This window comes from Bipolaris sorokiniana, assembly GCF_000338995.1.
Source record: "Bipolaris sorokiniana ND90Pr unplaced genomic scaffold COCSAscaffold_9, whole genome shotgun sequence".
Taxonomy (NCBI): Eukaryota; Fungi; Ascomycota; class Dothideomycetes; order Pleosporales; family Pleosporaceae; genus Bipolaris; species Bipolaris sorokiniana.
In genome coordinates this window covers 1,690,403-1,710,521 of record NW_006911903.1, presented here as the reverse complement: position 1 = coordinate 1,710,521, position 20,119 = coordinate 1,690,403, and the positions used below count along the sequence as shown (strand labels likewise).

Below are 20,119 nucleotides of genomic sequence, written 5' to 3'. Positions count from 1 at the left end.
CCTTCTTCAACTAAGCTAGGCAATTGTTACCTAAGAAGACTTTCTCTTTACGCGAGACAAAGTAGACTCTAAAGTTTGCCCCTGCAACTATAGAGCTACTCAAGATCCTACCCATATCCTCCTTAGCTGTACGCTATATAAGGAGGCTAGGATAAAGATGCAGGAGGCGAGCAAGGACCCCCTATCGCTAGCCTTCCTGCTAAACACGAGCGTAGGCATACAGGCTACTATTGCCTTTATTGAAGAAACTAGGGCTGCAACACAGGCCTGGCACAAAGGAAACCTCGAGAACTAGGGCAACACCTATACTAGGTGGCCTCGCCCTACACCCACCCTACCTCTCTCTTTTACCCGCAAGACCCCCTTCTACCTCCCTCTAGACTAGGCTACGAGCCTCACCTCGATTTAGATAGCCCCCTCCCCCACCTACACCAAAGTGATAGCACTACGTAGATACTTGCGGGCCTAGCCTGCACGTCTTATATAGCCCACCGGCTGAGACAGGACGTAAAACCAAAATAATAATAATAATAATAATAGCTAAGATGTTTACAATACTACGTATACGTACGAAGGTGCAGGAAATACTAGGCAACTATTTAGCATATCACCAGAACAAGCCTAAGAGATATAAGCTCTACAGCCTATTACAACCCCTATAGCCACCGTCTAGACTATAGATAAGTATAATAATAGACTTTATAGTGAAGCTCCTAAAATTATTAGAACTAAGATTAGCCCAATTTTGCGACATAATCTTAGTAATCGTAGACTAATTAACTAAGATAGTAAAATTTATACCTATAGAAGAGACTATTACGGTAGACAAATACGCGTACGAAGTTACTAAAGCATTAGTATTAGAGTATAGAATACCTAAAGAGTTTATTACTAATTATAATAAACTATTTACGTCTAAATACTAGAGTACATTCCTAGTAAAGTTAGATATTAAGAAGAAGCTTTTAACAAGCTTTCACCTGGAAATAGACGGCTAGACGGAACGAATGAACTAGACATTAGAATAGTATCTACGGATATACGCTAATAAGTTATAGGATAACTAAGTAAAACTACTACTAACAGCGTAATTAGCCTATAACAGTACAAAATTAGTAACGACGAAGCATTCGCCGCACTACGCGAACTATAGATATAAGCTAACTACTTATTAGAATCTAAAGGACATTAAAAGTATCGTAGTAGGAGCAGATAATAAAGCGAAGCTTATGCGAGAATTGCACGAAGAATTAAGTAAGAATATAGCTTAATAAAACCTCATAACATCTAAAGCAGCAAATAAACTAAGAATTAAGAGACTAACCTTTAAGAAGAGGGACAAAGTTTTCTTATTAAGATAAAACCTAAAAACTAAACGACTATACAGAAAATTAGACAACCTCTAAATAGAACTGTTCGAAATTCTAGAGAAAATAGGAAAAGTAAACTATAAGTTAAAACTTCTATAAGGTATACGAATCTACCCTATCTTTTATAAAAAACTCCTAGAACTAGCACCTCTAGATACTAAGCTAGTAATAGATATAGAGCTCAAAGACGACGAGTACAAGATCGAGGAAATCAAGAACCTACGGAAAATTAGTAGTTAGTAGAAGTACTTAGTTAAGTAGCAAGAATAGCCTAAAAACCACAATACTTAGGAACCTAAAGGAAACCTAACGAACTATAAGTCACTAGTACGTAAATACTACTAGAAGTACCTAGAGAAGCGAGGGGAAGCCCCTCGAAGAGAAAGGAATAATTAAAAGAAGAATTAAAGAAGTCAGCCTATAACTAGCCCAGATCAGCCAATAGTTTAAATAGCGATGGTTCGACAATAGAAAGGCCCGTACCCCTAGGGGCTAAGCTCCCCTCAGTCTACTCTTTCGCACGATCTTAAATAGTAAGAATTATAAGATCGCGACGCACGAAAATCCGTTCACGCTTCTTTACTTCTAGAAGCTCCAGCTTCTATTAAGACAGCTATACCTTAAGACGAGCCACAGCCAGTTCTCGTTCTTCACGTTCCTCTCGAACTTTCTCCCACTCTTCTTTAGAAACAAAAAGACTATACTTAGTACTAACAAAAATGCAACTAGCGCAACGACCCGTCGTCGTCTCTATAAAATAACGTAACTTCTTCTCTTTATAACGCTTACAGCGAAACTCCATTTTAAGGCCCTCTTACTCTACGCGGGCGGCCCGGGAACGCTTCTACTTAGTCAAAGTTTGAGGACGTAGGGCACGGGGTTTTTAAACCTTAGGTATAGTTAGGAAGGCTACGAGGCAGAGACGGCTACAACGAGTGGACGGGCTCTGACCTTATATGCAGCCGGCGTCTCAACACGCGGCACGGGAAAACGAAATTCTAGGGTATCAAGACGATAGCCCTAAGAGGGGAGGTAATATTATAAGTAATAAGAAGGATTCTCTCCTTAACAAATAACGAGACGGCGGAAGGCCTATGGACGTCCACGTCAGAAGGTAATAATCAACGCGGGGCGCTGATCACGTAATTTAGCATCTCGCCAAGACAGGACATCTAGAGATGCCAGACCCTCAGGAGATGCTAGGACATCTAGAGATGCCAGTAACATCAGAGATGTCAAGGGCTTGGCCAGATATCAGGACTAGAAGCAATGAGGATATAAGGATGGATGGATTTCATTATTACTCTCGTTGTGGTTAACTCAAATTGTACTTTCTTACTAGTTACTCAACTTCACAAGATTAATACTTGTTAGTCTATTCGATATAGATTAGGAATTGTCAAACCTATTGTTATCTATCTTATAAGCACGCCCACTCCACTGCATCGCCAGACAACTACCTCACGGCGCTATTCACACATCCTTACTCGCCCTAACCCGGATCGAGCTTAGAGAAGTATCAGCACCCAACCCCGTGTAACAGGTATAGGTCTATACTTCTCTATTCTAGTCCGCACTAAGGCAGGTGAGTATTACGTTAGTATTCCGTGAGGCTTGTCTAGCGATGCAGTAGAGTTAGCGTGCTTAAGAAGGGTTTAATAAGACTAATCTATTTAATAGACTAACTTATGACAATCTTATTAAGTAAAGATACTAGTAAGAAAGTATAATTTAAGTTCACTATAATAAGAGTAAATAATAAAATCTATCTATCCTTATATCCTTATTACTTCTAGTCCTGTCCTCCTAACATCCTATCTTGGCGGGAGGTTTAGGAGGACGTTGGCTTCCCTTTATGCAGTAGCCTCCCGGAGGCTATACCTTAGCGGGATGCTAAGTCACGTGATCGACGCCCCGCGTTGATCATTTCCTTCTAACGTGGACGTCCCTAGGCCTTCAGCCATCTCGTCATTTGTTAAGGAGAGAATCCTTCTTGTTACTTGTAACACGCTACTCTACTATATTACTAGATAAATTATTAAAGAGCTTTTTAAATAACTATACTTACTCTAACCTAGAATAAGTCTAGGGAAGTATTAGTACCTAACCCCGTGTAACATAGGGATAAGCCTAGTACTACTACTTAGTGAAAGCTTCAGAAAGATATGCAACGTATATACGAAGCTATTACTACTCTATATTTAACTAAGAAGTAGAAGGAATTAGTATATATTTCTAGAGTAAAGATAGCAAGAAATAGGTAGGGATAATTTTATAGTCATTTTAGGAAAAATTAATCGTTAGGTTGAATAAGGAAGAGGTCGTCGTAGCGGCGGCAGCGGTGAAGAGAGATAAGCAGGTGTAGGATAGAGTCGCGGACTTATATCGCTCGTGGTGGCAGTACAGGTGCATAACAGGGTCAATAGATGGAGTTGGAGAGTTATGTGCTATACTTAGTTTTAATAAATTAATGATTTCTTTTCACAAAAATGTGTCTTGGAAGGCTGGAGCCAAAAACATATATATAAGGACTGGATTTACATGCTGCAAGTGACCTTACATAGTTTTCTTACTATCCGCGCTTATCAATACTAAACCTCTTGTATTTTTTGTTTCTTACTGTTAGTGAGTTTCGCTTACATTGGTTTCGGTATAGTATATACTCCCCTTCCTTTATAAACTTATTTACTCTACAGTAGTGTTTCTTCTTGTTAATATACTATCCCCCCAACCCTTCCCTCATTCACTAATACTACCAAGAGACCCCGCAGTTAGGTTTCACCGCCTTGACCACCAAAATACGAGTAGTAGTAGTAGTAGTAGTAGTAGTAGTAGTAGTAGTAATGACTAATTTCCTTCACTCTATAACAAACTAAATAATAGATGCTTTAATATTTAATACATAACTATATTAAAAGCTATTATATAGCACATCTCTTTTGTACTTGTCTTTCAATTCTACTGGTGCTTTACTCTATACAGAAATAGGCACTATCACTATCTCTAGCTCCTAGGTTACAGACTGTGTTAACGTTGTAGTATTGAAACTGCAGTACTAGGGTGCTAGCATAAGTTTGAATCGCAACTAGGTTATGTGCGCTGGTAGTAATATACTGTGAATACCCTCTGAGTATCGACCGTCAAGATTAGCTGTGAGTGAGGCTTAAGTAGGCATGGAAGTAGGATCAGGAAGGGTCTGGCTTTGGCAGGTGGTCTAGATGAGCAATTATAGATAAATAGGAAGATTTTTCTAACTATTACACCTCTGTGCTTGTCTGAAGGTAGATGTATAGTTACTCCCTGAGAATGGTACCTCTAGCATGCCGCGCACTCGTTGCACCGCAAGAACTCAAAACCGAGTTCCGCGCACATACTCCTAAACCTCGATTCCTGGGTTCCTGGGTTGACGCAGCATCCACCAAAACCGCACCCATACCCATATGATGCGCCAATGGCACGGCACGCTGCCTGTGAGTTGGGCGAGCCTCCCCGGCAAGCACACTTCCTGGCTTCGACGCCAGTCATCATGCTGAGCGCGACGAGAAGGCCAGAGACGATGGCGGTGCGGAAGAGCATTTTCTGTCAGAGTGAGCTGGCATTGCCGACAAGGAAGATTTTCATGATTTACCGTGGGCGATTGGTTTATGTTCGAGTTGATGAAGTCGGGTGTTTGATCTTTAGAGAATTCTGATGAGGGCACTTAGGCTTGATGGAATGTGGATTGAAATATCATTTACACTCAAAGATGACGCCCTGCTAATGTTTATCTTACTTTGTTTAGTTACTATATTCTCTCATGTGATGCCATATTAGCCAATCTTGCGTCTTACACGCTGCCACCATGACCATGCATAACCTTCATGTACCATATCTCTATAGACTTAGCTATATACAGGCCGATGGCTGCTTCTTAGTGTCTTCGAGCTGAACAGCTGGCCTCCCTCGAGCTGAGCAGCTGGCTCCCCTCGAGCTGAGCAGCTGGCCTCGCTTGAGCTGAGCAGCTAGCTTCTGTAAGCAGCGTCTTAGCTCCCTATACCTTACCACATAATTCAAAACAACTTTTAGCAAGATTCTGTAGTTATCAAATATAAATTTTATAATAGTATCAGAGATTAGAGCAGTTGTTAAGCGCTACCAGGTTTTGTTCTAAAATGACCGGAATATATCTAGGCGAATGTCCAAGCTACTGTACCATGTGCATTGTTTTACAACTGTACAGTGGTATCATTACAAGGATTATTCCAAATCAACAACAAGAACGTGGTGATTCAAAACAAACCCCTGGCCTTTAACGTAGAGTGTTCTGAGACCTTAAGAAAAAGGACAAGAATATACTATGGTTTAGTTTCCCTCTGCATGTTGCTGGGACTCTCCAAGTGTGAGCTCATAAGAGAAGTTCAATATCGTAGATATCCCCGGTGTTCTGATTCGCATTCCATCGGTAATCCGAGAGCAGGAAACGTAATTACAGCAGAAGAGAGATTCTGAAAGCATAACGAGGCTTTATTTCGGGTGACGAAGGTCTAGAATACAGCCTTAGTATACGAGAATAGTTCATAATAAGTTCATACATCGCGCAACAATCTAATAATCCGCACGCATTGACCTTATTCGCCGGTTTGTAAGGTAGTAGGCTGAGACCTGAGGTACTTAACGTTTTTAGACAAATACTAGAATTAGAAAAAGTAGTTTAGTGGATCATAGAGATAGCCTTATCTTCAGAGGAGCGATCAAAGTTATAGTCCAGAGAGGGGGGCCCTTAATAGGGCGGTGAGCCATAGACTAAGGTCATTCCCCGTGACCTCAATGTTGGATTTTCGAATGAGGGCTTTGGATCAGGGATGAATTTGGCGGCTATGATAACGGTTCCAGGACTTGTTCGAGATGTGGTTGCAGTCGAATATTCTACGCTACAATTGCTTCCTTGGATACTAGCCACTCTGTGAACGAATCTCATTGATTCTGGTCCCTCTTTAGGAATTTTTGCACTATTAATGAGTTCTAAGTTAAGCTCGCTCTAGACAAGATTGATCTGTATGTGATAAGTCTGCTGTGAGACTTGGCCTCAGCTGATGGGGACAGCTCAGCTTTACTTGGACCACCAAATTCTCAAGGATGCCATACACTGGAGACTGCATCACTATGGAGACCGCGCACAAAGACACAAGATCTGATTAATCAAGCATCGTCGATGACCATCGCCACTGTAGCGAAGCATCGAGTAAGCTAGGAAAGACTTATGATTTAAGAATAATCGGGTCGTAATATTGCCCCCGTGCTTATGGGCCCATTTTCAGGGCAATTATCAACCGTTCGACATCTACCAGCTATATCTCATCTTCAATAAGCTTGAATGTTGTTCAGCGTTACACGAAGCCTGATCACGACAGTGTTGGCACACCTGACCAGTCGCAGCCAGAACAATGACACGAACTCAAATAAGTCTAACAAGTCACTCGTTCTCCTCCATTATATCGAAACAAAAAATACGCTGGACCCTGAGTAGTGGGTGAGGGGTAACGCACTACAAAAGTTAGTGTCATACAGGTTCCATTAAAGCATGGGAGCCGCGCGTCTCCGTTCAAAAAAAGCGGCTTGTTCTAGCGACAACATCGTCAGCCAAGCTCACATCAATGAACTAAAAAAATCGGCGTAAGCAAGTATCGAGACCATTCGCATGGTACCCTTTCATCAAACTTTTCAGGCAATGACCTGTCACTCTGGAGGTGTGTGTTCTGTGTCATCAGTCCCAACAAACTATGTAAACATGATTCTGCGGGCTTTTCAGACTGTGTCCATTCAACATGTAAAAATGTCAATTCCTCTAATAGGAAAAGAAAATTTTCCTGAGACTGGATATAGTTATACTACCTAAAAATCATTAATGGGCATCATTTCATGATTTGACAATCTTATCCGAAGAGACATTGCCACCATCACTATCATCAATACTTGCCACTTCCTGGCCATCTACCACGATGGCATCGCGGCCAATCATCATGTGCTCAACGTTCACCTTGGGGCCCCTGAACCACTTGTGTGCAGAGATGAACCACCAACATATGATGATGAACATTGAGCCGCCGTAACAAAGGGACGTCCAGTTCATGGTTTTAGCGCTATACGAGTTTGTCAGCTTTCCGTGTGTGTGAATAAGAAAATAGTAGTAACAGAAAGGAAGAAACTTACGTCAATTGTGAGCCAGTGACACTGGGGAAGCAGAGAACCGGGATCATGAGAGCGACAAAAGAGCAGGCAATAGTGCCACAAGCAATAGAGTACTTGCCCAAGTTCCACGGACCAGGTCGGAAGCGGTCTCCGACAAAGAGGACGCGAATGGCAATGGGAATAGTAAAAGAGCTAGAAACACACGAAAGCATTAGCAAAGAAAGATTGATCCCTATAATACAAAAAAAAGAATCTTGGGCAAAACTCACATAAACGCGGCAATACCGCCAATCGAGAACAATGCGCCAACCGCCAGATTGCCACCGAAAATAAGTGTTAGAAGACAAATGCCAATAAAGGCGTTTCCCCACACAGCATTCACGGGGGTCTTGGTATACGGGTTAACCACCTTCCAGATGTTACTTCCAGGGAAGACATCATCACGAGCATATGCAAACGTGACTCTACTCGCCGCAAGCATGCATCCCTGACCCATACTGAATCCCGCGATAACCGTCAGCGCGAGGATGCACAGCGCCATCTTCTGCGTCATGCACTGCATCAGGTAGGCAGCGAAGGGCTGGCCTAGCGGTGACGCAACAACAGCGGGGATATCGACGACGGTGTAAGCGACGACGAGCTGTAGGGCCCAGCCTAGCACGCCACCGATAGTCGAAGTAGCGATGATGGCGCGGGGCGCAGCCACGTTTGCGTTTGAGCATTCTTCGGAGAGATGGAAGGGCGCGCTGTATCCGGACATGGTCCAGATGACGCCGATAAAAGACATGAGCACGCATATGCCCGGCGGGAACGACGTTCCCTGGTGGATGGTGCCCCAGACTTTGCTGGAGGGAGTGAAACGCGAGAGGCCGCGCTCAGGGCGATCGGTGCCGGCGGGAATCATGATGAGGACTGCGATGACGGCGAGGAAGTTGAAAGTCGAGCCTGCAGAGTTGAATTGGGCCAGCCACCGGGTCGGCATAGAGGAGATGACGCTGTGGATGATCATGATGCAGGATGCAAGCAGGAAAGTATGGAGGTTGGTCGGTTTGTAGGACGGGTTGGTGATACTCGCCGCTGCAAGAATCATGGACGAAATTCCGTAGTTCACTGAGATATCACATAGTCAGAAAAACTTATCCCTCTCTTTTTTTTCCAAAGTTCAAAATGTGTGTAAACTTGCCAGAAGGAGCGCCCGTGATCTGCACCAGCCAGTTACTCCAACAAGTAACCCACGATGCAAACGGCGCCCAAGCTGGAGGCGCCAGCACGGCAGCAGCATAGTACATTCCTCCACTGGTAGGCATACTGCTACACAGCTCCGCCATGCTCATAGCCACACACTGAATACCAATCATCGCTATCGGCCAGCCCCAAGCCATACCTGCGGTACCCGCATAGCCCATGCTGAAAAATAGTGTCGACGCAAAACTCGGGAGCAGTCCTAGAATCGCAAAGCTCACAGCGCACGTGGCGAAGAGCGAAAACTCTCTCTTGAATTCAGACTTGTATCCTAACGCTGCCAGCGCCTCTTCGTCCGCGTTGAAGGTTTGCTTTGCATCGTAGGGGATGTTGCCGTCCGATATTCTCGACGTCACGGGCTCCTCGGCCACAGGGCGGATCTTAAGCGTCGCCATTGTCCCTATCGCATTCGTATACTCGTGGAGGAAAAAAAGAAGTAAGAAGGCTAATGTGCAAAGGTCTCGTCTCGCAACGTTGTTGCGTCTCCCATAAATTCGGGGAGTAACGTCCAAGAAAAATGTATATTTATATAACTATACATCTTTACCTATACACTTAAGAGCGGAATTAACACACCTGCACGTACTCTATACGCTTCAACCCGTCACAGCACAGTACGCACAGTTCCGGCGTCCTCCCTGCTCGTATTCCCAAACTAAGCCATTCTCTTCTACGTACTGTGTATAAATGTGCGCGGTCCGTAGGACATCCCCCACACAGACCCACGCACGTCGTGCACACTCTATTTTAGCATTATCATTGCCCAGCGATACCGGGGTGGTCGAACGCGTACCTCTTTGAGAGCGACGAGGTCGGTGATAACAGAGCGACGCGGGCAGACGATTGGGTGCAGAAGAATAGCGCCGCTCTCGCCTATCTCTTTATCAGTTGCAGTGATGTGCGGGGGGAATGTTCGGCCGCCAGGGTTCGTGTGTCAAGGGCCCACGGACGCTAAGCTGTGTACACAAACACTAGGGGCTTGTGTACCCAATGTAAAATACGGGACCAAGCTGTTACGTCCAAATGCGTACTGTAGCATACCGAGTTGTTCGGAGGATATCAGGTCCAACTTGGCAAAAGGGTCGTTGTGACTCAGCGTACTGGAGTGGATATGGGTGTGTTTCCATCGCATGGTGTTGTTTAAGGTGATGCCAGTTCCTGCGTGGTGGTCGGACGACTGTTGTGATAAGCTTCGGTCTTATTGTTTCACTAATATTGGTTGGTGATAGCGAGAAGCCAGATAGGCAGTTTGGAAGCCAAGCAATACGCGCTTGCTCGGGTCTTGACGTGATAAGCTTTCGCATGTGTAAAATGGTTAGATCACACTTTTTATCCTGGATGGTGAGATAGATATGGCAACCCTGGACGTCAAAGCAATCCAAAGCGATGGGAAGAGCGATGTACAACGGAAACATTCCGTAGTGGATATCGACTCTACATTGACTGGATTTTAGATTTGGACAGTTAGTAATAACTGGTACTCGGAGTATAGTCTGCCTTTGTTCCTGGAAACGCTCCAGCAGGAGTGTCCCGCTCATCTTCGTCTGCGCTATCGTCTTCGTTGCCCTCGAACGCTTCACTTGTGTCGGGAGGCGCCCTCATACGGACGAGTGCATGCTCGTCGAGTGCCGGTACAACAAACATCTTTGTCGTATGATATTCTCGGCCCGAAGGCATACTTGCAAGCAGTGGTTCTGAAGGAGGAATGAGTTGAACGCCAACCTGCAGGTGTTAGCAAAATGGCTTCTGTAGATGTACATAGAATAAGGGAATTACCGTGTCGTTCTGCTTCTCCCACTTCTTCAGGAGCATATCAACTATCCTTCCCTCTTCAAATTTTCCCGCATCAGTGCCCCAGTCTACCCCCTTTTCAATCTTGCGATCTTCCCGCTTCTCTTGCCACTCTTTTTTCAGTTTAGAGAAACCCGAAGTCTTTTTATCTTCTTCTGCGCCTAGCGCTGCGAACCCCAGTTCTTTCTTCGCGCCACGTAACCACGCAATACCTTCTCCAGTTTTGCCTCCTGCCTCGGCGTCACAGGCGAGAAAACGACATGCCTTTCCCTTGGCAGTCCGTCTCAAATCATCCACGTACTTAACTAAATCATCGCTGATCTTTGTTGAGCGCCCAAGCATAGCTTGGGCTTTCGCAGCGTGTTCAGCAGAAGCAAGGCACAGCCGAGCAAACAAGTGCGCGCGGACTTTGGGAATTTCCACGCCCCTGAACATCCAGTCTTTGCTCTGTTTGTTCCTATCTTCTATCACAACACTTGGGTAGGGGTCGTCTTTCAGGACCGTGATTAGGGTGGCTTCGGCCATGGTGAGCTCTGCAAGCGCCCCCAGCACCGCCGTTGAAATGTCAACAGCCGCAGGCTGCGAACTATACTGCCCAGAGCGATTGAATAGATATGTGTGTATAGAATTTGCTTCGAGAAAGTGCTTCATTGCGGCACCAATCGCCGTTGCCCGCTGTTCGGGGGACGGTAGGGTTGCATTGTAGAGGGTATGTAGTTGTGCTCGGGCTTGGAGGCTGTATACATAGGCCAACGTCGACAGAGTGTAGCACAGCTCACTGTCCAGACTCTTCAGCTTGACTCTTGCAGGCTCGCGCCCTGGTATTGAGGATCCTAGTGTCGAGCGCCATTCTACTTCCAGCTCTTTGACCAGCACCAGGTCGATCTCTTCTCCCGCGCAGCTTGTGCCACTCAGACCGGCGTCCAGTGCAAATAAATATGGTATATAGTCATTGAGCGCGGATATTACAGTTGAGAAGTTGGATGCTTGTGAGGAAGGCGGTATGCGCTTGTGCCGCTTTAGCACGTCGCGAAGAACACCCCGCGCAGTGGTCGCACAGTTTGGTAGTGAGGGATGTGTGCTGCTATTGAAGTATTCGGTAAAGGATATGCTTGATGTAGTCGGCAGCACGAACGGAAAAGGCATCTTGCTGAGTGTTGGTTGCTACGGTTGGGAGCTGCCGATGCAGGTACGCAGGTAGTGGGGGGTGCAGTGAGGGAGCCTTGGCCTCATCATGCCACGACCAGAGGTTACTACGAGAAACAATGAGCATAGCCAGGGCTCCACCTATGTATGTATATTATTTTGTAAAGAATCACATCAATTCAAATAACTATAAACTGTATCATTGCAGTTATGAATTGGGTTCCTATAACTCGTGCTACATCAGCCTCCCATTCGGCACGCTTATGTACAGATTCGCCTGTAAAGAAGACTGTCGCATCTCTCCTCACGATGCCCGTCGATCGCCAGAAACCCGACCTCTACATTGTCCTCGTGCTGTTTCCTGTTGCTGTTCGGTAACATGGCTCGCCTGGTATACAAGTAATCATGTGTACACCCATCGTTCGTTGCGGATTCGTCTATCGCTTGAGCGCCTCATCGACGTAGTTTTGTTGTGCAAAGAGATATCCCTTGACCTTCGCATCCTTGAGGAGCTCAAAGTATCGCTCTGTATAGCCATTGTCAGCTGTGTTCCATGCCCATGTTTACACTCTGCAACGGATCTCGGCACCCATGTTGTCGGTCCTGGACCCCCACGTCGATTCTTCCAAGCTCTTAAATATCATAACAGGTCATTCAAAACACTTGAAAGTAAAGCGTACCTCGTAAATGTCCACACTTCTCCAAGTGGTTGACTCCCTCCCTCCGATAGCATTTGCCCATCTCTTCTCGAACTAACCTCGCCATCATGCTCCTGACCCACTGCTCCCTGATAATGGCATCCTGCGCAGCCTTCAATGCTTTGTTGTCCTCGTAGTCGACGCCATCAAAGGTTGGCGCAACCTTGGGCTTTTTGGCGAGAAAGAGTTCGGACTCGGGTGTCGGCATTGCGGCGGCGGCGAGGTGTGCGCGGGCGGATGAATCACGTCGATCTATCGGGGATACTCTGTAGAGAGCAATCCAAGCGGTGCTGGTACGGTAATTGGCGTCGGCGGTGGTGCGGATGCGCGCGAGCGTCGGTGCTGGTGAGCTTTGAATGGGCTCCGCTGCGATTGGCGGCCAGTGCACGTGACACCGCATCACCACCTGTGGCCGGCGAGCGACGCATAATCGTCATTAACATTTCTTTTTGCTCTCAGATAAATCTACCGCGCTTTCTGATAAGTTTAGTAGCATCACCTCTGTTGGAACTCTTCCAATTTGTACTGTCATTCTGTTGCTATAACGCTCATCACTTAGAGGCATGGATACTACAATGCAGTAAAGTACAAGGATCAATTCCGGGCTGCATCTGTCATTGACACAATGAGCATTGTTGCTGTTGTTATTGTTTTTTTACTTAAGATGAGCTTACTTATCAGAAGGTGGAATAGTATTCCTTTTTCCTCCTCCAATAAAGGTTCACATTACAATGTAACAGTCCCCGCAAGCCACGAGGACAAGACCCTCAGACCGATGATAGCCTCGGTCTCGATATACACCTCGCAAAATTGGTTAGATAGAGCCACCGCTCCATTAGTTTTAATCTTATTATGTAAATAAGCATCTGCCTATCATGCTGTAGTATTAGATATGTACATTCTTTTGGCCACAAAAGCCTTCAAATTCATGGAACAAAACTCCGGTCATGATGCAACGCTAATGCAAACCCCCGAATTTGATGGCATATAAATCATGCAGTGGTTTCTTTGTCCTTTTCCTTTCCAGCGTCGGTTGCTTGTACTTCTGGGTCAATAGGTAGTGAGCCTTTGCTAGCTCTCTTCTTTCGCCTTTCAGCTCGCTCAGCTTCCCTTTCTAGCCTCTTGGTCCTCTCGATCTCGAGTCCAGTCTTGGTTTCCTCATGCTGCTTGTCAAGCTTATTACGCCCGATCAAGAAGCTGACTATTAGCCCGGCGGCAGAGAATGCAGCATATAGTATCCACATGGTGCTTAATGAGTCTCCAAACGCCCTTCTTGCCACGAACTTTTGGGCTGGGGGTAGAGCTTGGATGAGACCTACATTTGCACCTGCAGAGCCTCCACCAAACGCTGCTGCTTGCTGTGCGCCCAGTGTAGCAGCCAGTTCTGGTTGTTTTAATTTCATCTGATTGTTAAACACCACACCGCCCACAACAACCGAAATTGCTGATCCAAGGTTGCGAACAAACCCAAAAGTGGCGGTTGCAGTAGCAATGTCTCGTTTCTGCAAAGCTTGTTAGCATCGGTGTACTAGTTGCAGCAGTAATCATGGGGAAGGTCGCAACCCCGCTCCCTGCGTACAGCTTCGCATTGAGGTATGCATAAGCGACCCGAGGCACGGACTGGTGGAGGAACTTACCGGCACGAGACTTTGCAGAGCAATGAGGGGGCTTTGAAAGTTCGGTCCGACGCCGATACCTGCAATGATTTGGTAGATGATGATCTTGGCCCAGGATGAATTGACGTTGAGATCGATAAACAATCCAAAGCCCAAAGTCATCATAAACATGCCAAGCCAAATCATTGGCAGGTACTGACCAGTTTTCTTGATAAAAATACCAGTAAACGCTGAGAGGATTGACAGCGATACCGCTTGTGGCAGGAGATAGACACCCGAAAGGATCGGTGTAGCTCCCAGAACAGCCTGGAAGTAGAGTGGGAGGAAGTAGTTGCCGCTGATGAATACGAATGCGTGAAAGAAGCAGACAGCCAAGGCAGCTAGGTTCGACCGTTTTGAGAAAAGATCGAGAGGCATCAGGGGATAGGGTGCTACCCGCCACTCAATGAGGAAGAAGATGCCAATAACCACCGCCCCGAAGATGATGAGACACAAAACGGTTGCAGAATCCCAGGGGTGTATGATACCACCGAATTCTAGTCCCAGCAACAACATGATGACACCGCCTACCATGGCCAGTGAGCCTAGCCAATCAACAGCTTTGAGACCCTCGCGCAATGGGGTTCTGGGCGTTCTGACATCGAGGAAAAAGAAGAGAATGAAAAATGCAAGTCCATCAAGCGGCAGATTGATATAGAAGCACCTGTGATAAGAGCAAAGTCAGTACAGGTTTCACGTATGTACCGTGCCATGCATGTATGCATGCATGAGTGTCACTCACCATCTCCAGGAAACTTTTTGCGTAAACAGTCCTCCAACGACCGGCCCGAGTGAACTTGCCAGTGCCCAGACTCCGCCGATCATACCATAATATGCGCCTCGGTCCCGCACAGAGAAAAGGTCAGAGATGGTAATGTTGACCAGAATAGTCAGGCCACCGCCACCAATGCCTTGAATTACTCTTGCAGCGATCAGCATATCCATATCAACGGCAACTCCAGCGAGAAGCGAGCCGACGAAGAATATGGCGTTGGTGAGCAGCAAGATGGGCTTCCTTCCGAAGATGTCCGAGACTTTACCCCAGATTGGCGCAGCCGCCGACTGAGCAATCAGATATGCCGTACCAATCCATGTGTATCCTGCAGCACTTTTGAACTGTTCCGAAATTGTAGGCAAGGCCGTCGTGACGATGGTGACATCCAGGGCCACGAGAAGGATTGCGACGGATAACGAGAACATGATCAGAGCGATCTGTAGTTTTGTTCTCGGTGGGCGCTCATCGCCCTGTGCGCCAAGTGCTGCAGCCGCATCACCAGTGCCGTCCACGGCAGCATCTTTCTCCTGTATGTTTTGATGATCCCTTTCCACTGTGTTGTCACGTGCTGCAATGCTGAGATCGCTCGATGGGGTGGACACATTCGGGTCTTTGTCAGGCAGTTGTTGCACATTCGTCTCTGGCAGGGACCCCCTGGCGGAGGCTGTCGTGTCGTGGGTGGAAGTCATGTCGAATTGTCGTTGGATGACTGTGGAAAAACAAACGTTCACGGTAGCACTGCGGCGGCATGTAGTATATACATAGGTAACGGCACACGAAACAGTGGCTCTGTCTTTCTTGTCGCACGCGAGTACGATCTTGGAAATAATAGGAAAGCCTCGCGCGATTCGGGGTTTTAGAACGACGAAGACCGAGCCAACGTCATTTGCACCAGTGCCAGACCCTTGCAGAGTTGTCGCTTGGATCGATCCAGCGCTGACCAATCTGTCGGCAGAAGTCTTCAGCCACACACACACACAGGGCGTGGACGCCCCTTGTAGAGAGTACGCCATGAGATGCGAATGTGCATACATGTGTGTATACAATCGTCGATACATGTCAAGACTTGTGGCTGCTCCAAACGGTTGATCAGCCCTACGTCTGGGCGCCACCGCAGGGTGGGTCCAAGGCTGGCGTACAATGTTCCACGGGCTGTCAACGTCTATCCACAAGTTCCATGGTCGCTGCAGACCTTATCGCCTTCAACTGCACCCGTAACTGCTGCCATGAGTATTCCCGAAAGTCAAGGAACAGCTTCGCGTGGAATGCGGCTCGAAGACCGCGGAGCAGAAACGTGCATTACGTAACACATGGCACACGGGAAAAGTAGTATGTACCGCCTTGGGAGCCCTCGACGGGAGAAGAGGGAAAGGATGGGTGCGGGAGTGTAGTAGTACGAGTGATGGTTGGGCAATACAGCTCGCATGAAAAGCCTTGGTCGTAGATGAGTGGTTTTTTTCTTCAAATACGGTCATGATTCATGACGGCTTGCCGTATCCACTGAAATATACCCCATAGTTGGCTCGTTCTTCGCGCGTTCCAGCAGGAGCTGAGCCCGCTCCAGGCGTCGAGAATGAAAAGAGGGGACGTCTACACAGATATGTACATTTACCTGATGGGCTCAATGTCGTATTGGCGCAGCATATGCAGGATACGGCACCGATAAGGGCCCTTGAGGTGGATCCGGGGTCCTCCCGGGCTCGATAGCAGGCGGATTTGCTTTGTTGAATTACTGCACTGCGGCCTCAACGTCATTCCCCACAGGTTCGCCAACGCCGAGAGGTCGAAGCAGATGCGGAGGAGCAGGCGTTTGGCAGAAGGCTGTGGATGGTTTTCGTCATATCCTTGGGTATCGGTGTCGCAGTCGCGAGCAGTGGCTTGGTGTTGAGAAGCTAGGTCGAGGGCTAGTGAGGCGGGCATGCGTCGCATTGCATATTGGACTGGAGCGCAAGGCGGCCGCGGCATCTCGTCGAGCTGGAGCGGGTGTTGTTTTTGCACGCAGCGCTCGAGCGGCGTTGGGGGCAGCGCAAACCGGTTCCCTTTGCCCCTCTCGCGTGTCTCGTGGAGTCGCCCGGCTGCCCGCACAGAGTGAGACTTCAACGCTCCTTGTCGGGGGGCGCTCAGCGGCGCTGCAGCGTATCCAGTACGACATGCATCCCCCGGCCACGGGGCGCGCAGAGGCAGGCGGCGAGGCGCGTTGTCAAGACGACTGCATCTAGCAGCGGTCTAGGCTTTCGAGTCCTTCAATCTGTTGGGCTGCATGCCGATCAAGCGGACAGGCCTGGCCTGCAGCTACTGGATAGCAGGACGCAACGCTGTGGAGCCCGTCAACGCGTATGGGCAGTGGGTGAAGGGCGTCCGATTTGCCAGGGCGCAATCCCGGGCTTGCGGGGTTGCGGCTAGCCTGCTGCGTCGCTGCGTCGGTGGGTGACGGTCTGGGTCGAAGCTTTGCGCACTATTGCCATCCATATCCAAACCTTCAATTCTCCAGTCTTCCCTCCTCAAGCCGCCTATGAATCCCCTCACCCGCCCTGCAAAGCCCTGCCCTGTTCTGCCCCCGGCATCGACGACTTCCCCACCCTGCGAAGCCTCTCCCCGATCTCTCCCCGCCGTCCCAACGCCCCAAATATACCTGGACCGCCTCGCCGCTCCGAGCCGCATGTCGACAACCACCACGCGGCCCAGCTCTGTCGACGCCGTGTGGCAGACCCTGTGATTGATATTGAGGCTCTCCACGCCTGCCAAAAGTCATGACGGCCATGCTGTCGCTCCCCCGAGACACCGCGCCCTTCCAACGCTCGCCCTCGTCGTCGTCGCTCGCCTACGACGCCTACTCGCCGCTCCGCAAGAACCAGTACTCGCTGCCCGACCTGCGCTCGCCCTCACTGAGCTCCTCACGCACCTCGTCGCTCTACTCGACGCCCTGCAGCAGCCTGTCGCTCGACACAAAGTCGGACGACTCGGGCAGCGACGATGATGGCCTGTCGTTTCCCAACTACAGCTCGGCACGCCAGCACGACAAGAGCACGCTGTCGACGGATGCAGCCTCATTAAAACCCTCAAGTGCTTCGATGCAGTCCCCGGCGCCACCCTCTCCTTCGCCCACGGAGGGCTTTTCGCCCGACTCACCGCTAACCACGCCGGACCCTCTGCCAATGTCCGAGGATGACACGGCCGTGCGCAAGAAGCCCTCACACCATGTCGACTACCTCTCGTACGAGTGGCGGGAAGAAGACATTTGGTCATCGTGGCGGCACATTGTCGAGCACCGCAACATCTACGGCGAGCGCTCTAGACTGGAAAATGCCTCGTGGCGAACGTGGGCCAAGGCCCAGTTTAAGCTAAAGACGGTGTCGCCCGAAACACTGAATTGGTGAGTGCTGATGATTTCGATCGGCATCCACGGCAGGGGTGTCGATCAACCCCCATCCGTGCACCCTACTTGCAGGTTTTTTTTTCTCGTGTCCTGTGCTCTGGCTAACCAATCGCTCAGGCTGAAAGACGTCGACGTGACATGGCTGTACGGCCCACTGCAGCCCGCGTCAAACCGCTTTTTCTCACAGCAAAATTCAGAGCCGCAAAGCCGCCTGTCCAAGACGAATTCATTTGTCAATGGCGTCAAGAAGCCGATTCTCAAGAAGCGGAGCATGTCTGAGGCAATGCTGCAAAAGTCAATCTCGTCGTCGTCGTTGGTCCAGCAAGCGGCCGAGTCGGTGCAGGCCCAGCGAACAACCGGTGTGACGCTGGACCTGCGGAGGCCTCGACCAATCATCGGCCGAGTCACTCCCGACTTCCCCACATCGTCCACCCTGTCCCGAGGCCACTTCTCAGAAGGAACCGACTACTTTTCTTCAAAGTCCACCTCGGAGCTGCACACGCCGGATCACGGAGAAAAGCGCCACATCCGATTCGACGACAAGGTAGAGCAGTGCATTGCCGTCGAGTGCAAAGAAGCCGACGATGAAGAGGACGACTGCAACCACAATCCCTGGGCAAAGTACCAGGACAATGATTCTTCGTCTGACGAAGGCGTCGTCATGATGAAGCGATCACGTAGAAAGAAGCCGCTGTCGCGCACAGCGTCGACGGCCAGCATCAGTGGTGACAACAAGACCATTGCCAAGCTGCCATCCACGACGCTCAAGTATCGCACCGACTCGCCAGATGTGCCCGAGACGCAGCAATCACATTCGCTTGGATTCTGGAAGCCGCGTGGGCTGTCTCCATCGCCATCTTCAGAAACACTGAAGCCTTCGAATCCCTCACGGAACTTTCTGCTTGCCGAGGACGACGAAGAGGGCGAAGAGTATTTTGATCCTGCCAGTGCATACGGCACAAACCGATCAAGTACACCAGCGGGCTCCGAGCCTTACTCATTTCGACGCAGCGAATCATCAGCATCGCTGCAAAGTGGCCAACTTCGAAGGACACCATCGGGCATGTTTATGCCGTTTGGAGACGAAGAGGAAGAGCCGCTGCCGCCCTCATTGTTAGGCAGGGTGGTTGACACAGTAAATACTGCACGAGATATAGGTCATGTTATATGGAATGCGGCATGGAGTAACTAGGACTTTGACTTTAGCGCATGGCGTTCGGGACTTGTACTATTCTTACGGACAGGACTGGGGCAAAGAGCATACTACACACTCGGGTTGCACCTGACGGCCTGGCTAGGCGGCGGTGTTTTGATATATATATATCTCGATTGCAATGTTGCTTATGAATGCATCCGTGGGCCTATAGCAATGGCTCCGTCATTAATGGCAATGCATGAGTTAATTCACAGAATGGTCGCCTGTAAGCGTGCGTGGAGCCTTGAGATGGCATTGGGGACTAATAGGCTTACCATAATTACGGAGTCGCGCGGCTGAACCGGGCTGTGTGGGTGGTGCCAGGCGACGATGCCAAGGGTCTGCCTGTCTTTCAGCGGCCGTGCGACGTCTCATTTGATTACTCCAATTGTGACCTCGTCTCTAGCTACCCGGTAGCTTGAAGAGACGTGTACCATGTACGCGAGGGCCTGTTGCCGCATCCACCGTTTTGAACGTCATGTTCAGACCATTGAATACACCAGGCAAGCTATGTTTGACGAGTCGACCTTGAATGGCAACTTGAACAATGGCAAGGCATTACATAACCACGAGTGGTAGTTAGTTAACTAACTAGTCGTTGTGCTTATGTATCCGGACTAGCGGGAATGCCCGGGGTGCTGGAGGTAAGAAGTAAATGTATCCCGCAATAAAGGCAGGAGCTATGGTGAACCCAAGACCGACG

General features: G+C 48.6%; 11 protein-coding genes across 11 annotated transcripts; 3 read left to right on the top strand and 8 right to left on the bottom strand.

Moving 5' to 3' along the window:
- Positions 1-776: 776 nt before the first annotated feature.
- Positions 777-926, top strand: COCSADRAFT_92168 (uncharacterized protein; the record flags this gene model as incomplete). Its single annotated transcript, XM_007703350.1, has 1 exon — positions 777-926. A coding segment is annotated over one exon (150 nt), but the record flags the coding sequence as incomplete, so codon positions are not given.
- Positions 927-1,091: 165 nt separating this feature from the next.
- On the top strand, positions 1,092-1,796 carry COCSADRAFT_359697 (uncharacterized protein). Its single transcript, XM_007703349.1, has 2 exons — positions 1,092-1,254; positions 1,471-1,796. Exons 1-2 carry the CDS (start codon positions 1,230-1,232, stop codon positions 1,608-1,610), a joined length of 165 nt encoding a protein of 54 aa, XP_007701539.1. The 5' UTR covers positions 1,092-1,229; the 3' UTR covers positions 1,611-1,796.
- On the bottom strand, positions 1,788-2,338 carry COCSADRAFT_38214 (uncharacterized protein). The gene is made up of 2 exons (XM_007702914.1): positions 2,322-2,338; positions 1,788-2,259 (listed from the first exon to the last, which is right to left on the bottom strand). Exon 2 carries the CDS (start codon positions 2,170-2,172, stop codon positions 1,984-1,986), a length of 189 nt encoding a protein of 62 aa, XP_007701104.1. The 5' UTR covers positions 2,173-2,259; positions 2,322-2,338; the 3' UTR covers positions 1,788-1,983.
- Positions 2,339-4,744: 2,406 nt separating this feature from the next.
- Positions 4,745-5,075, bottom strand: COCSADRAFT_191544 (uncharacterized protein; the record flags this gene model as incomplete). The annotated part of the gene is made up of 2 exons (XM_007703348.1): positions 4,999-5,075; positions 4,745-4,949 (listed from the first exon to the last, which is right to left on the bottom strand). A coding segment is annotated over exon 2 (201 nt), but the record flags the coding sequence as incomplete, so codon positions are not given.
- Positions 5,076-7,121: 2,046 nt separating this feature from the next.
- Positions 7,122-9,262, bottom strand: COCSADRAFT_38212 (uncharacterized protein). The gene is made up of 4 exons (XM_007702913.1): positions 8,722-9,262; positions 7,808-8,648; positions 7,560-7,730; positions 7,122-7,489 (listed from the first exon to the last, which is right to left on the bottom strand). The coding sequence occupies exons 1-4, from the start codon at positions 9,173-9,175 to the stop codon at positions 7,267-7,269; spliced, it is 1,689 nt and encodes a 562-aa protein (XP_007701103.1). The 5' UTR covers positions 9,176-9,262; the 3' UTR covers positions 7,122-7,266.
- Positions 9,263-9,275: 13 nt separating this feature from the next.
- On the bottom strand, positions 9,276-10,078 carry COCSADRAFT_340483 (uncharacterized protein). The gene is made up of 2 exons (XM_007703347.1): positions 9,731-10,078; positions 9,276-9,653 (listed from the first exon to the last, which is right to left on the bottom strand). The coding sequence occupies exons 1-2, from the start codon at positions 9,910-9,912 to the stop codon at positions 9,377-9,379; spliced, it is 459 nt and encodes a 152-aa protein (XP_007701537.1). The 5' UTR covers positions 9,913-10,078; the 3' UTR covers positions 9,276-9,376.
- Positions 10,079-10,244: 166 nt separating this feature from the next.
- On the bottom strand, positions 10,245-11,717 carry COCSADRAFT_92230 (uncharacterized protein; the record flags this gene model as incomplete). The annotated part of the gene is made up of 2 exons (XM_007703346.1): positions 10,245-10,502; positions 10,557-11,717. 2 exons carry the CDS (start codon positions 11,715-11,717, stop codon positions 10,245-10,247), a joined length of 1,419 nt encoding a protein of 472 aa, XP_007701536.1.
- Positions 11,718-11,887: 170 nt separating this feature from the next.
- COCSADRAFT_182593 (uncharacterized protein) lies at positions 11,888-12,751 on the bottom strand. Its single transcript, XM_007703345.1, has 2 exons — positions 12,398-12,751; positions 11,888-12,243 (listed from the first exon to the last, which is right to left on the bottom strand). The coding sequence occupies exons 1-2, from the start codon at positions 12,621-12,623 to the stop codon at positions 12,155-12,157; spliced, it is 315 nt and encodes a 104-aa protein (XP_007701535.1). The 5' UTR covers positions 12,624-12,751; the 3' UTR covers positions 11,888-12,154.
- A 468-nt stretch (positions 12,752-13,219) lies between these two features.
- Positions 13,220-15,649, bottom strand: COCSADRAFT_200936 (uncharacterized protein). Its single transcript, XM_007703344.1, has 3 exons — positions 14,813-15,649; positions 14,053-14,734; positions 13,220-13,917 (listed from the first exon to the last, which is right to left on the bottom strand). Exons 1-3 carry the CDS (start codon positions 15,532-15,534, stop codon positions 13,408-13,410), a joined length of 1,914 nt encoding a protein of 637 aa, XP_007701534.1. The 5' UTR covers positions 15,535-15,649; the 3' UTR covers positions 13,220-13,407.
- Positions 15,650-16,453: 804 nt separating this feature from the next.
- COCSADRAFT_182591 (uncharacterized protein) lies at positions 16,454-16,820 on the bottom strand (the record flags this gene model as incomplete). The annotated part of the gene is made up of 1 exon (XM_007703343.1): positions 16,454-16,820. Exon 1 carries the CDS (start codon positions 16,808-16,810, stop codon positions 16,454-16,456), a length of 357 nt encoding a protein of 118 aa, XP_007701533.1. The 5' UTR covers positions 16,811-16,820.
- A 507-nt stretch (positions 16,821-17,327) lies between these two features.
- On the top strand, positions 17,328-19,876 carry COCSADRAFT_120696 (uncharacterized protein). Its single transcript, XM_007703342.1, has 2 exons — positions 17,328-18,218; positions 18,339-19,876. Exons 1-2 carry the CDS (start codon positions 17,596-17,598, stop codon positions 19,411-19,413), a joined length of 1,698 nt encoding a protein of 565 aa, XP_007701532.1. The 5' UTR covers positions 17,328-17,595; the 3' UTR covers positions 19,414-19,876.
- Positions 19,877-20,119: the final 243 nt, after the last annotated feature.

Bases quoted from the DNA above. Each gene is read 5' to 3' on its own strand.
- COCSADRAFT_359697 (XM_007703349.1), top strand. From the start codon at position 1,230: ATGCGAGAATTGCACGAAGAATTAA. The intron at 1,255-1,470 runs GTAAGAATATAG...AACTTCTATAAG, and splicing joins AGAATTGCACGAAGAATTAA to GTATACGAATCTACCCTATC.
- COCSADRAFT_38214 (XM_007702914.1), bottom strand. From the start codon at position 2,172: ATGGAGTTTCGCTGTAAGCGTTATAAAGAGAAGAAGTTACGTTATTTT.
- COCSADRAFT_38212 (XM_007702913.1), bottom strand. From the start codon at position 9,175: ATGGCGACGCTTAAGATCCGCCCTGTGGCCGAGGAGCCCGTGACGTCG. The intron at 8,649-8,721 runs GCAAGTTTACAC...GTGATATCTCAG, and splicing joins GATCACGGGCGCTCCTTCTG to TGAACTACGGAATTTCGTCC. The intron at 7,731-7,807 runs GTGAGTTTTGCC...GTGTGTTTCTAG, and splicing joins GGCGGTATTGCCGCGTTTAT to CTCTTTTACTATTCCCATTG.
- COCSADRAFT_340483 (XM_007703347.1), bottom strand. From the start codon at position 9,912: ATGCGATGGAAACACACCCATATCCACTCCAGTACGCTGAGTCACAAC. The intron at 9,654-9,730 runs GTCCGTGGGCCC...ATAAAGAGATAG, and splicing joins GTTTGTGTACACAGCTTAGC to GCGAGAGCGGCGCTATTCTT.
- COCSADRAFT_182593 (XM_007703345.1), bottom strand. From the start codon at position 12,623: ATGCCGACACCCGAGTCCGAACTCTTTCTCGCCAAAAAGCCCAAGGTT. The intron at 12,244-12,397 runs GTACGCTTTACT...ATGGCTATACAG, and splicing joins GAAGTGTGGACATTTACGAG to AGCGATACTTTGAGCTCCTC.
- COCSADRAFT_200936 (XM_007703344.1), bottom strand. From the start codon at position 15,534: ATGACTTCCACCCACGACACGACAGCCTCCGCCAGGGGGTCCCTGCCA. The intron at 14,735-14,812 runs GTGAGTGACACT...CTCTTATCACAG, and splicing joins CAAAAAGTTTCCTGGAGATG to GTGCTTCTATATCAATCTGC. The intron at 13,918-14,052 runs GTAAGTTCCTCC...CAAGCTTTGCAG, and splicing joins CTCTGCAAAGTCTCGTGCCG to AAACGAGACATTGCTACTGC.
- COCSADRAFT_120696 (XM_007703342.1), top strand. From the start codon at position 17,596: ATGACGGCCATGCTGTCGCTCCCCCGAGACACCGCGCCCTTCCAACGC. The intron at 18,219-18,338 runs GTGAGTGCTGAT...CCAATCGCTCAG, and splicing joins TCGCCCGAAACACTGAATTG to GCTGAAAGACGTCGACGTGA.